We start from the raw sequence: 14,521 nt of genomic DNA on the forward strand, positions 1-14,521 counted from the left end.
TCTACCACAAGGGCGTTCAAATCCTGAACCCTTGTCCTGTGGATGTGAACCCATTTGTAAATAAGATCTTCATCATCCTGTTATTAATATGGGGCCAGATTGAATCAGGGTGGGCCTTACTCCAATATGATTGGAGTCCTTATAAGCAGAGGAAATTTGGACACAGAGGAGGAGACAGACGGGGAGCGAGATGGTCATGAGACAGAAGCAGAGACTGAGTTATGGATTGCCAACAAGCCACCACCTGAGCACTACAGACTTTGGAGAAAACACACTCCTTTGGACACCTTGACCTTGGATTTCCAGCCTCCAAAATCATAAGAAAGTAAATTCCTGTTATTTAAGCCATCTGTGGGTCTTTGTTACCGCAGCCTGGCAATCAAGAGCCTTGCAGTCTCTGGCCCAGAGGAAGCTGCAACAGGATTAAAGCACTTGAGCCAAAATTGGCCCCTTTTAAAATGCGAATAACCCTGCTAGGAATAGCACCTTTTGCGGTTGCCAGTTAACATCACTTTCCTGTGAAGACTATCAGCTTGCTTAAGGTTGAGAGCTAAGGCTGAGAGCTAGAAAGGTTAGAAAGGGAGTGTGTTTACTGGGGAAGAAGAAAAAGATAATCTGAGGTCATTTACCTGAATGATAGGCCTAGGTGGAGCAAAGAAATGGGGGGGGGGGGGGCGGGGCGCAGGGGCTTCAATTTGTATATATGGTGGTCTTGGCGTATAGAAATGGAGTGTGGGTTAGAAAGGGATTGTCTTAGAGAGGAAATAGCTTTGGACTATGGAAAACTTGGGTGCTTTCTTGGGTTCTGGCACTTTCTAGGCAGGTTTCTTGCTACTGTTTTCTCATCTGTAAAACCTCCTCCTGCCCCCTCAGTTTGCAAAGTGCTTTGTAAACAATAAGATTCTCTATAACTGGACCTGGTGAGAATAACACCACAGTGAAAAACAGCACTTGGGGGCTGTTTTCACAGGATTTGGCTTTCAGGCTTGACCCTGGCTCTGGGAATGTGGGAAATTCACAACCGTTAGGAACCTCTGTTTTCTTATTTGTAAGAGTTGGGATAATACCTGAAAATCTCAGAGGATTGCTGTCATAATCAAATTAGATTGTGTATGTGAAGGTGCCTTGTAAAACCCTGTAGGTGTTTATGGTTCCACAGTATGCTGGTTTGAAACTTGTTTCAAGGAAAAAGCCAAGTGCTTTTGATCCTAATCCAATCCTATGGAGGCAGCCATGTTCTTTTAATCCTGATCCAATATTGTAGGGTGGTACCTCTTAATTAGATTGTTTCCATGGAGATGTGACACACCCAATTGTGAGTGTGACTTTTTTTTTTCGGGGCGGGGGTGTGTGTGCATGGTCCAGGAATCGAACCCTGGTGTCCTGCATGGAAGGCAAGCATTCTACCACTGAACCACCAGTGCACCTGGGTGTGACTTGATTAGGTTATTCCATGGAGGTGTGGCTCCTGCCCATTTAAGGTGGGTCCTGATTAGTTTTAGTGGAAAAGGGGAAACGTTTTGGAGAAGCCTCACATGCAGCTCTTTCGAGATGCTTGGAGTGCCAACAGAGATGCTTAGACTTGCTGTATGAAACCAGGATGCAGAGGCTTGAAGAGAAGAAATCTCAGGCCCTTGGCAATGCTAAGCTAAGAGATAAAACCCAGTATTTTGCCCCAGAGAAGCTAAATGAGGACCCACACATGTTTGGAGAGAAAGCCACTGGAATCAGAAGCTGGAAGCAATAAACTAGGAGCAAGGACCTCTGACGCCAGCCACGTGCCCTCCCATGTGTCAGATACCAGCCTTTTTTCTTCAGAGTCAAGGTATCTTTTTCTGGATGCCATAGTTTGGACATTTTTAAGGCCTTAGTATTGTAAACTTATAACTTAATAAATTCCCTTTATAAAAGCCAGTCCATTTCCGGTATATCATACTCCAGCAGCATTAGCAAGCTAAAACACACAAATAATATCAGATATATACAAAGGCAATCTTCCTTGCCTTGTTTAGTTCTCAAGTCATGAGGTTGCAGTGAATAGTAAAAAAAAAGAGTCTCTACTAATAATCTTAAGCAAAGTTACCCAAAACCTAGAAATAGGATGAAAAGATTTGTCCCCTTCAAAGACATGCTAGAATACTGTCTACGAAATCATAAGGCATTTGATTTTCCAAGGGGGATAACTTTATTTAGTATACTGTTCTATCAACCAGGGCCCAGATTCTGAAAGGATGGATGATAACATGTAGAATATCGATAAGTTGCAAACAATTTCTGTCTAGTAATAGAGACATCTCCAATGATTAGTTGTATTGTCCTATAGAACATTAACTAGTTTTGATCTAATTTTGCAAACTTATTTTATTTATTTTACTTTTATTTTCATACATATATGTAGGTATATGTGTGTATTTATTTGTTTTAGTCTGTTGTATCCTTTGCACCAGCTTTAACATCTTGCTCGTTTCCTCATTAATGAGTTAAATAAATCTTTGACACATTTTATATATTTATATGAATTTATATTTTTATGTAAATTTTATATAAATTTACATTTATATGAATGTCATATTTTAACTTTCAGAAAGTACTTTAGCTATAAAGTAGCTTTGGTTTTTTCTACACTGCACTTTAGATGTAATTGCCATTTAGTACAACAAAACCTAGGAGATATATTCACTCTTTTTCTAAAAGGTCACAGCCAGTTGATGCCATTTCCCAGATAGGAGAAGAAAATTATTTGTAGTTGCCATTTTGTTGTCAATTGTAGCAGCAATACGACTACTCTATAGAAAGCAATTCTATGTTTAGTTTTGTTTTAAGTTTAGTTGTTTTAAAGAAAGCTTTAGAGATTTACAACTTCAATCAGGGAATAATGTTAAGACTTCCTACCAGCTTGAGATCTTTCAGGGACAGTCTCTGTTGGGTATTGAATCATGTCCCCCCACAAAAGGCATGTTCAAGTTAAGATGTTATTAGTTCACGTGTGCCCAAACTGAGTGAGGGTGGGTCTTAATCCAGTATGGCTGAGGTCTTTATAAGCAAGGAAATTGGACAAAGAAGAGATGCTAAAGGGAGCAGCCAGAAGTTGGAAATTAGAACCCAAAATTGAAAGAAAAATACTGCTGTGTGCATTGCCATGTGATGGAAAAGCCAAGGAACCCCAAAGGCTGGCTGGCTGGCCAGAAGCAAGAGGAAGCAAGCCTTCTAGCCTCTGAAACCGTGAGCTGATAACTTTCTGTTGTTAAGCCAACCTAATGTATGATACATATATTTTGGCAGCCAGAAAACTTAAAACATTTGATAATTGAGGAAAACCAAGGGACTGATGGAAGAATTTCTCTGATATTGTCTAAGTCAGGTAATATTGGCCATATACAATTTACTTGAGAATTGTTTGAATTCAGAAAAGCCATATAAGAAAAAGTAGGCAGCATCATGGAAAAGTTCATTTTAGGAATTAGGTGGGCAAAAACGTAAAGCAATACTTCAGTGAAAATGAGTAGCCAGTTAAAATATCTCTCGGGAAATTTCTTGAGGCAAAGTTCTGCCAAGACCAGAAGGACAGCCAGAAAAACGAAATTTCAGGAAGTGAGTAGGAACAAGTTTGCAGCCCACATTTAAGTCAGTCATTCATAAAAATCAAAGGTGGAAAAAAATTTATGTGCCTAAGTATATATATTTTTAAATCTCTTTTTAGGTGGGTTTTTCCCCTATATTATTAAGATAGTTCCTATCTATACCCCACTTATATCACAGACCATGCACCCAAAAATATAAAATAGAAATAAAAATATACACCACTTATAAGTGTACTTTATGTCCCCATGATCCCAAGAATTCCTGTCCTTTTCCTCCAATAGTGTAACCCACACTCACTACCTCCATTCTCCCCTGGGGACTGGGCTACTGGTGCATGGTGAGCCAAGAGAGAAAAGAGGACCAGCAGTTCGGAGAACAGAATAACCTCCAGTGACATACGCTGGAGAGTATCTACCCCTTCTTTACCAGGTCTGCAGAGAAAGAGAGATATTCTGACTTTTCCTGTGGAAGCAGGTAATACTTTATGGTTTGATGCTACTACATTTGTAGAACTACAGATACTGCATTTCAGATAAGGGGAAAAGCTAGGCCAGAGGCTTTGGGGGCTGGCCTAATAACCAAAGGATTACGATGTAGGGAAAAGATGTAATTAGATATGAGTTCTAGTCTCCACCCTGTCAAAAACTAGCTGCATGACTAAGTTAAGCTATTTAACCTTTCTGGGTCTTAGTTTTCTCCCCCATAAGAAAAGGGGTTTGGAATAGATCAGTGGTTTTAAGATGGTATTGTTGAAGAATGAGGGTGTCCAGAGATGCTTTGGAAGTTGCAGTAGTGACGGCGGTAGGGGCAGAGCTAATGGGACTCTTGACCAACCTCCCTGGCTACAACCAAAGTGACCCACATAACTGTTTAACAAGTTCAGATTTTTTGTTGTTGTTGTTACAGGGTTCTGCTATTAAAACCAAACAAACCAAATTAGGAACCCATTGATCAACATCTATCTCCAGTGTCCTTCTAGATGAAGCAGTCTGTGATGTCACTATTGCAAAATGCTTGCATTTTGTCCTCAGTGCACCTACCTATCAGCACGCAGTCCTGGGAAAGAAAGCCTATGCCATTAGTAGAAGACAGATCTCCCATGAAGCCAGTGAAGCTTTTAAGCATAAGGGCCCTTTGCACGTTGGGCATTCCAAAGCCCAATACCTAATTTTATACTCATAATTACAAACAAAAACAGAAACCTTTTCTTAAAGGGGGATCTTTGTTATATATTAGCTTCAGGCCTCACAAACCTAGATCCATCCTGGATTAGGCCCATACTTGTTAATGGGCAGACATCATTGCTGCCTTGTCCCTAAAGATTTGAAATTGTAGTCTTAGAACAAACCAGCTCTGGAGTAGAGTAGATGCTGCTTTGCGAACTTAACCTTATTAAGTGATGACAAAACCAATGTTTTATTATTCTTGTTAATGAAAAACAGATATAAAATAAGTGTTACTCATCCTCTCCACCCAATATTTTTATCAGGGAGCAAGCATAGCTAAGAGGCTAAGAACACATGCTTTGCAGATGACCTGCATGGGTGGAAATTCTACTCCATCACTTTCTAGTGATGTGACATCAGGCACTTTAACCAACCTCTTCAAGCCCCAGTTTCCTCATCTACAAAAATGAAAATAACAATTCCGCATAAAGTTGTGAGGGTTCAAGAGGATACTGACATATAATGTATTCTGCATGATGCGTGGACACATAGAAAGCACGTGTAAGTTTTCGTTTTCCTTATTACCACCATTGATCAGTTAAGGCAGAAACAACTAGTTTCCTAATTCAATACCTTAGTTCAGACCCTGATTTTTATTTGGGCAGATATGTGCCCAGCTAAAGGACATTTTCCAGCCCTCTTTACAGAAAAGTTGTTGCCAGTGAGATGTAAGAAGTATTGTATTTAAGCAGGGAGTCACCTTAAAGGAGAGTGAGTGCCCTTCGCTGATCTTTTCTTAACCCTGCTCCTTTGAACTTGGATATGATGGCTGAAACTTCAGCAGTCCTCTTGGATTTTGCACAAGGATTGTACCCTAGGGATGTAGGAGCATGGAACTGCTATACCAGCCTTGAACTGCTTAGCATCCAAATTCGTTTTGGGCAGTGCCTCTCAATTCCTGGGCTTCACCCCCAAAGTTTGTGATTCAAAGGTTTGGTTTGAGTCAAGAATTGCTTTCTAGGAAGTTCTCAGATGCTGTTGATGCTGATACTAATGATCTGAAGACCACTATTTTGAATGCTTCTGTTTAAGTATTAGAGAAGTAAACTTCTATCTTGTTTAAGCCACTATTAAGGGCTATTCTATTATTAAAGATTAATAAATTATTTATATTCAGTACCTCACTCTCCTTGCTCTGCTAGGTGATATTAAAAAGCAGCAAAATGGTTAGAATGCCTGTCAAAAGTGAAGCGGAGAGATGCAGTGAACTGCAAATTGAATTGTTGACCTCTGCACAATTCATTCTTCAAATGGGTATTGAGCATCTACAATGTGCTAGGCACATACACCAATCTTTAATACATAGACCATAATTTAACAGCAGTTACCGCCTAACTGCTACCCACGTGAAATTCACTTAAGACAGACTCATTACCACCAATGTCTGCACGAGAGTGATGTACGAAGCAAATGATTTCCCATCACCCAATTAGTCTATTACTGAGGAGAGGGACATAAAGAAATAAGGCTGGAGGGATCCTTAGAGACCATCAAATGCAGTGATACTCAATCTTGCCCACACATTGGCATCACCTGAGGAACTTTAAAAATATTGATGTCTGAACCCCACCTCCTCCAGAGATTTTGAGTTATTTGATCTGGGGTAAGGCCTGAGTATCTACAGTGTTAAAATTTCCCCAGGTGATTCCAGTGTGAATCCACTAATCTAACCCAAAACCCAAACCGGAGAGGATGAGGTGACTACCCCAAAGCCGCATAGAGGGTCAGAGGCAGGTTTCTGGCTATGGGTTGAGGGCTTTTTGATGCCTGGCTGCCTGTGAAAGCTGCCTGAGTCAGGTACATCACCAGGTTAGTTCTCTCTGACCTTTAATTGTCAGTGACTCAGGCCCATTGGTGCTGTAAGACTCATCCACTCCCAGCTCAATAATAGAGAGCACACTGCAGCTCATCAGTTTTCCTAACAAGATTTTCCTTGGTGACAGAGAAACAAATCATTTTAATTAGCATTAGATAATGAATTTAAATGGCATTGAAGTAATTCCAAAATCTCCCTTAACTGCCCTAAATAACATCATGCAGGAGATATTCTAGTGGAATTTATTGCTGAGAAGTAACTGACATAAAGATATAGCCGAAAAGACTCCTTACATGGGATTATCTTTGAATTTTGATTAGACCCAGAGGCTGTCAGAGCTGAAGGAAATTGATATCATCAGGTGTCCTCCCTCTCCTACCTGGGATACACATTTCCACATTCATTCATTTCCTGTTTCCTTACACTTAGCTGAGAAGGTCCCCCTATAACTTATACCCTTGATTCCAGACCTGCTCTCTTGGAATTCATTGCCAGCCCCTCCCTGCCGTGGGAATAGGGCAGTATCTCAGGGGAAATCAGAAGGCATTGAATAGATGTTGTGTTTGGGCTGAATACTGCTGCTGTTGAGCCTCTGACTGAAGGCACTGGGAAAACAGCACATTGTCTTTGGGGTCTGAATTTCTGGGAAACTGGCAATGGATATTTCTGATTCACATTTCTCTGAGAGAAAAGAAAGGGGAGAAAAAAAACAAAAACTCTTAATCACCTAAGCTGTCAGGCCAGGGGCATGCTCACATGTTCATCTTGTTATTAGAGTGATAATGTCACCTGTTCTGATTCAGAGACAGGGCCTTTGACTTCTCTTCTCACCTGGCCAGGCCATACTGTGGACAAGAATTCCTTCACTAGGCCTTAGCTACTTAAATGGAAATGTCGATGGTAAAATGAAATTACATGACCTAAATGCTCCTACATTCCAGTTTTCTTGCATCTTTTTAACAAATTTTATAAAGTGAAATAGTAAAAAAGATGATCTAATATCTTTCCTATGGAATAAAAATGATAACTTTATTAGATTCTCTGCTAAGAAAAACAGAAGATTGGAGTTATAAGGATCTTTAGAGGTAGATCTAAAGATTATATAGTTATATCCATGTTCATGTACAGTTATATCATGTTCTTTTAAGTTAGGATGATTCAACCACATGTGCTTGGTGGGAAGGGGGTCAGTAGAGTGAGATGTTCACTCAATGAGTGAGCACTCCAGAGTGTGAACTGGAGACTTGATTGCTTTGTTTGTTCCCACATACCCCTCACAGGGTTTTGGGTTGCCAATGTTGAGAAATGGCACTTTATTGTATTGTGCATTACTAAATATTTTAGACATTTACATCTATATATCACATGTGCAAAATCATGTTTCATAGTTCCATACTTTAAAGATGATTTTTGAGGTGTTGTTGGCTATACATGAGTTTTGCCTTACTCACTGACTTTAGAGCTTAACTGCCATGTAAAATGATGCTCCACGATGTCCCAAACAGACTCTTCTATAGCTTTCCACAAGGTTGGTCACCCCAATTCTGTCTGAACAATTCCAGTGATGAAGAGCTCCTCATTCCATTGTTGGAGAGCCATCAAGATTAGAGCTAATTTCTTATGTTGAGACTAAATCTGCCTCCTGGTCTTTGTTCTACCCTATTGATATTTGTAGACAGACTTCCTGTATGCCCCTAAGGTGTCATTTCTCCAAAGCAACTGTCCCCTGGTTTCTTCCACCATTTGTCATAGAGCTTGGTTGTAAAGAAACCTCATCAGTTTTCTCTCAGATGTTTAATGTTCCTTGTAAAGTGTAATGCCAAGAAAAGAACACAGTATTCTAGGGTGGTAAAGGCATGATAGCAGAGATGTTGCATTTCCTGATCTATTCATGAATTCAATCATCTTTATATTGCATTTGTTTCTTTTTACTAGTCCATGTTGAATTAAAACTGCTCAATGTTTACACAGATCAAGTAAATGTGCTTCATGGACAAATGTCTTTGCCTGCCCAACATACACTCCCCTTTCTCCTGGCAACTGCATCATGATTTTTCTTTGGCCAGACACTTCTCCCTACTCTCTCTATGGACCCAGAGATGAGAACATGACCCAGGGCTGGGCAATAAGAGGATTCTATTACCCATACTCAAGTGACCAGATCTTTTTCTTAAATTATTGGGAAAGAGGGGCTCTCTTTCCTCTGTGGTTGCTGTGCTAATATGATAAAAGCCTGGGGTTCCAGGATGGAGCCAATATGAATGAAAGAATTGAGCAATGAGGAGTGCAAGACCAAGTCTTTGTAACATCATTTGAGTCCAGTATTTAACTGTGCCTGACCTGGACTGTTCAGTTATTCAAACAACAGGTTGCTGGGATTTTACTTAAATCAATTTTAATTTTAGTCAAGAGTCCTAACTAAATACCTGTTTTCTATGCAGTGATGTGGTGGTAACAACCAGCTGTTGGGGAAAGAAGGAGGAAAGGCCCTGATTTGTAGTGCTTGTTAATTTCATTAGTCTAAATACTCTCATCCTAGCCAATTTCTAGCTAACAATGTGATGTCACCTGGTTCACAAATTTTCTGAGGATTTAACATTCAACTCTCATAAGCCAGTTTCACTCAGTACGCCACTGCTTCTATGTATTTATTTAAGTTATCAATAAAAATTTTGGTCAAGATCAGACTAAGAACTAAGCCAGACACACCTACTAGAGAACTCTTCCCTGTTACCCAAGTTGCGTGAATCCATCAATCAATATTCTTTGGGAAAACATTGTTCAAGTTACAAATTTACCTCCTTAAACTCATATCCCGCCCATGTTTCTTCCTTGTCCAAATCAAAATCATAAGAAAATATCAGAAACTTTGCTAACAGCAAGTCTGTTGTACTGCTCTGCTCTATCAGTCCAGTCACTGTCGGAAGTAGAAATGAGGTCACTTTGTCAAGGCTTGATCTTAGTGACCCCATGCTGGTTTCAGAAAGTCACTGCTTTCTATTCTTAGTGGCAAAACCATCTGCTAAATACTCCAGGCTAGGATTTTAACTGTATGCCAGTGGTCTATTGTTTTTGGAGCCTGCCCTTCTCCCCTCTCTGACAAGTTGCCTGAGTAGAGTCTTTCATCACTTTCACAGATTATTTTGTATATGAGCCATGGGAGAAATCAGAAATGACTGGAGTTGGAATTTTGTCTAACCTTTTTGTTGTTTGTGGTTTTTGCAATTTTGGTAACATCTGTTCCTGATACCCACCAACAGATCTGCAATTTCATTTGGGTCTAGAAGCCTGAACTTATTTAAAGAAACTAGAGCAATCTCCTTATCTGTTCTTCAATCTTGAGACTTGTATCTCTTCATAATGTTTGCTATAGCCTTTTTGATAATAAGTATACTCTCACTGGCAGGATTTCTATTTTTCCCTTCCTTTGCCTCATCTAAATGCTCTTCACTGTGAGTCTACTTTTAGGTCTATGGCTTCCACCTAACAAAACACTCTCTTAACGTTAACATTTCAAGTAACTCTCCTTTCCCTCCTTACAGATATTTCTCTTAACTAAGGTCCAACTTTCTATACCAAGATGGTAGTGTAAAATGCCCAAGGATTCCAGTCCCCCACAGAAGCTTTGAACAACTAGCAAAAACTGGCAGAGCCATATTCAAGAATCCAAAAGAACAAACTTGAAGCAAACCATACCCAGACACATAGTAGTCCAAGGTTGAGTACTAAAGATAAGAGGAGAGTTCTGAAAACTGGAAAAGCAATGTTTTATATACAAGAGAGCCCCATTAAGATTAAGGTCCAATTCCTCATCAGAAGCTAGAAGGCAGTAGTATGAAATATTTAAAGTGCTGGATAGAAAAAAAATGCCAATCAAGAATTTTATATCCAATGTACTGTCTTTCAGAAATGAGGGAGAGATTCAGACATTTCCAAATAAACAAAAGCTGAGGAAGTTTTTCATCCCACTAGATTATCTCTACAAACAATAGTTAAAGAGTTCTTCAGACCGAAAGAAAAGGACTCTAGTCAGTGGATTGAAGTAGCATATTTGATTATCATTTAATATCCAGAATATAAAAGGAAATCCTACAATTGAACAACAAAAAGACAACCCTATTAAAAAATGGGCAAAAGACTTGAATAGACATTTCTCCAAAGAAGATACACAGATAGCCAATCAGCATATGAAAAGATGCTCAACACCTTTGGTCCTTAGGGAAATGCAAATCAGAATCACAGTGGGGCACTTTTGGAAGCAGTTGGCTGTATCAACATGAAGCTGAACATCTCCTTCCCAGCTACTCGCTGCCAGAAGCTCATTGAAGTGTACAGTGAATGCAATCATGTACCTTTCACCAGAAGCAAATGGCCACAGAAGTTACTGCTGATGCTCTGGGTGAAGAGTGGAAGGGTTATGTTGTCTGAATCACGGTGGAAACAGCAAACTAGGTTTCCCATGAAGCAGGGTGTCTTGACCCATGGCTGTGTCCACCTTTTACTGAGTAAGGAGCATTCCTGTTATAGACCAAGGAGAACTGGAGAGAGAAAGCACAAATCTGTTTGGAATTGCATTGTGGATACCAATCTGAGTGTTCTCAACTTGGTTATTGTAAAAAAGGGAGAGAAGGAAATTCCTGGACTGACTGATACTACTGTGCCTGGTCACCTAGAGCCCAAAAGAGCCAGCAGAATCTACAAACTTTTCAATCTCTCTGAAGAAGATATCCACCAGGATGTTGTGAGAAAGCTCCTGTACTAAGAAGGAAAGAAACCTAGGACAAAAGTATCTAAGATTCAGCATCTTGCTACTCCATGTGTCCTGCAACATAACCATGAGTGCATTGCCCTGAAGAAACAGTGTACTAAGAAAAATAAGGAGGAGACTGCAGAATATGCTAAACTTTTGGCCAAAAGGGTGAAGGAGACCAAAGAAAAATGCCAGGAACAGATTGCCAAGACGGAGGCTCACCTCTGAGAGCTTACTAAGTCTGAAACTAGTCAAAATAAATAAATAAATAAAGATTTTCTAAGAATTACAAATAAATAAGATCACGCATTAAAACAAACAAAAAAGCCACAATGGGATACCATTTCATGTTCACTAGAATGGCTACTATAAAAAACAAAAAACAGAAAAGAACAAGTGTTAGAGAGGATGTGGAGAAATAGGAACACTTGTTCACCGTTGATGAGAATGTAAAATGCTGCAATTGCTGTGGTAACAATTTAGCAGTTACCAAATTTTCTAAATTCCTCAGAAAATTAAGCATAAATTTTTCATATGACCTGGCAATCTCACTTCTAGATCTATAACCAGAAGAATCAATAGCAGGGACTAGAGCAGATATTTGCACCTGAGGTTCATAGCAGCATCATTTAGTTTTCAAAAGAGGAAACAACACATTTCCATCAACAGATGAACGGATAAACAAAATGTAGTACATACATATATTGGAATATTATTCAGCTGTAAAAAGGAATGAAGTTCTTGCTGGAGACCCAGGTTCAATTCCTGGTACCTGCCTATGCAAAAAAAAAATGGAATGAAGTTCTGATATATGTAGCAACATGGATGCACCTTGAAGATATCACGTTGAGTAAATTAAGCCAGACACAAAAAGATAAGTTTTATGTGCTCTCATTAAAATGAAATAATCAGAATAGGCAAATTTATGTAATCAGAAAACAGAATACAGGTTACCAGGGGTTGGAGTGGGAGTAGAGAATGGGTAGTTAATGCTTAATTGGTAAGCATTACAAATATTTTTATATATATTACAATTTTATATATTGTTTTATATTTTGGTAATGAATGGTGGTGATGGTAGCACACCATTGCGAATATAATTATTACCACTGAATCATATATTTGAATATGGTTTAAAGGGAGAAATTTGGGGTTGTATATATGTCACAAAAATAAAATTTTTGAAAACCATAGGACTATACAACATAAACAGGGAACCCTAATGTAAACTATGAACTATAGTCAGTAGTATAATTATAATAATATTGTTCCATCATTGTAACAAAGGTAGTCCACCAATATAGAGTGTTAATGTAAGGGGGGGTATTTATGGGAGATCTGTACTTTCTGTATGATTTTTATGTAAATCTGCAACATCTCTAATAATAATAAAAATCCAACTTTCCATTAGGATGTCTTTCTTGTAAGATCCCTACCTGTCATGTCTCCTTGAAACCTGTAACACTGTAGTTACCTCCTTGGATTAACATTCCATATTTACTATGTTCATTTCTACTCTTTCTTAATCAATATATAGACCTGTGAGGTCATAAGCATTATGACTGAACCTGTTCTCCATGATTTCCTAGTGTGAATTATTATTATTTTATTCAGTCATTTTTCTTGTTTGCCTTCCCCTTTAGGTTTAAGGAACACTTCAGGTTAGAAGTCATGAGCTGGCAAATGCATTCTGATCTTCTAATGATGTACCCACCTTTCTGGCCTGGAACACAGAATTCTGAGCTCTGATAGTCAAAATCCCATTCCTTTACATTATCTACTAACCTAGCTCTTCACTTCCCAAATCCTCCTTACTCCAGTGGCTCTATGGGAGAAGGACATGAACATGAGACCTATGCAAACAAGCCCGTCAGTTGCCAACTAAAGACCAACATGGTATAATGGCTATAGCATTCAAAGGGTATCATTTTTCTTGAATTCCAGTCCCACTTTGGCTTCTGACTGAAGCTGTGTCCTTGGACAAGCCACTTTAACCTACTGAGCCTTGCTTTTCTGATTTGACAGGTAGAAATAGTAATGCATACTCTTCCAGTATCTGACTTAAGAATGAAATAAAATGATTGCACATGAAAGTATTTGTGAATTGAACATTTCACATAGGTAAGATACAATTACTAGCCTTACCAAGGTTTCTTGTAAAATGCAAGATGTAAAATTGAATAGGAGTAGTGAAATTTCATCATATTATCATCTACTTTCCATCAAAAGGTCTTATTTCACTGATCCAACATGGCAATGGAAAAAGAAACAAGACTGACCAATTTGCCAAACTCAATCTTCATTTCTTCTTTAGTTCATATCTCTACTAATAAAGTTAGGCAACTAAACAACAAATGAGCATTAGAACTAGCACAATTGTTTTTACTTTTAAACAAGCCTAAATAAAACAGTGCCCTCTGATAAACATTGCAATTAAGTGCTTAGCTGTCACTTTAAACAAACCTTCCTCTTCATCTCTTGCCCCTGGGGAAAGGAGGGAGGAGGGGGAAGGATAAAAATAGTGGCTTGTTCTCCTGTTGGTAATTTAATGTTGGTAATTTACAACTAATAAAATTAATTGCTACCCTTATTAGTGGGTTGTCTAGAAAGTATTTTAGAATCCATTGGTTACTCATAAAGTCTCAAGGAAGGGAGACGTGCAGTTTACACGCATATGTATATTGTAACCTTCTTTTCCTCCAGAAGGATTTCAATGACTCTGAACTCATTGACCATGAATTTGCCATCAGATCTTCTTCACCACTCCCTGGTTTCTTCCCTAATTTAGCAGGAGATTTGGGAGTTCACACCCCAGAGGCTTTATATAGGCATGAGAGGTGGAAGGTAAGGCTGCGTCTTTGCTATGCAAAATGCTATCCATTCTTTAATTGTACAAACCTGACCTCCTGTAGGCAGCCTCCACTGACATCTCAGTCCCTCAGAGTAGCAATCCTCTGTGCTTCACTTGACACTTATTAAAGGCTTTCAAGAGGTAATAATATTGGCTTAAAATTCTCATTTCACTTCTGGTGACTTATCTTTTAAAAGTCAAATATCACAGTATAGTTAAAACAGGATACCGTCTGCAGGTTCAAAGTTTGCCTCCACCACTTAACCAGCCATGAGATCATGGCCAGGAACAATGCC

The 14,521-nt window shown here is 39.0% G+C and overlaps 1 protein-coding gene across 1 annotated transcript in view; it reads left to right on the top strand.

Annotated features, from left to right (window-relative positions):
• Nucleotides 1–13,962, top strand: part of PUM3 (pumilio RNA binding family member 3) — a 63,821-nt gene extending 49,859 nt beyond the window's left edge. The window contains exon 17 of the mRNA XM_077148312.1: nt 13,018–13,962. Within this exon, the coding sequence (XP_077004427.1) occupies nt 13,018–13,040 (23 nt within the window). The 3' untranslated portion in view covers nt 13,041–13,962. The remainder of the gene's footprint in view (nt 1–13,017) is intronic.
• The last annotated feature ends 559 nt before the right edge of the window (nt 13,963–14,521 follow it).

The sequence above is a fragment of the Tamandua tetradactyla genome, chromosome 2, assembly GCF_023851605.1.
Source record: "Tamandua tetradactyla isolate mTamTet1 chromosome 2, mTamTet1.pri, whole genome shotgun sequence".
NCBI lineage: Eukaryota > Metazoa > Chordata > Mammalia > Pilosa > Myrmecophagidae > Tamandua > Tamandua tetradactyla.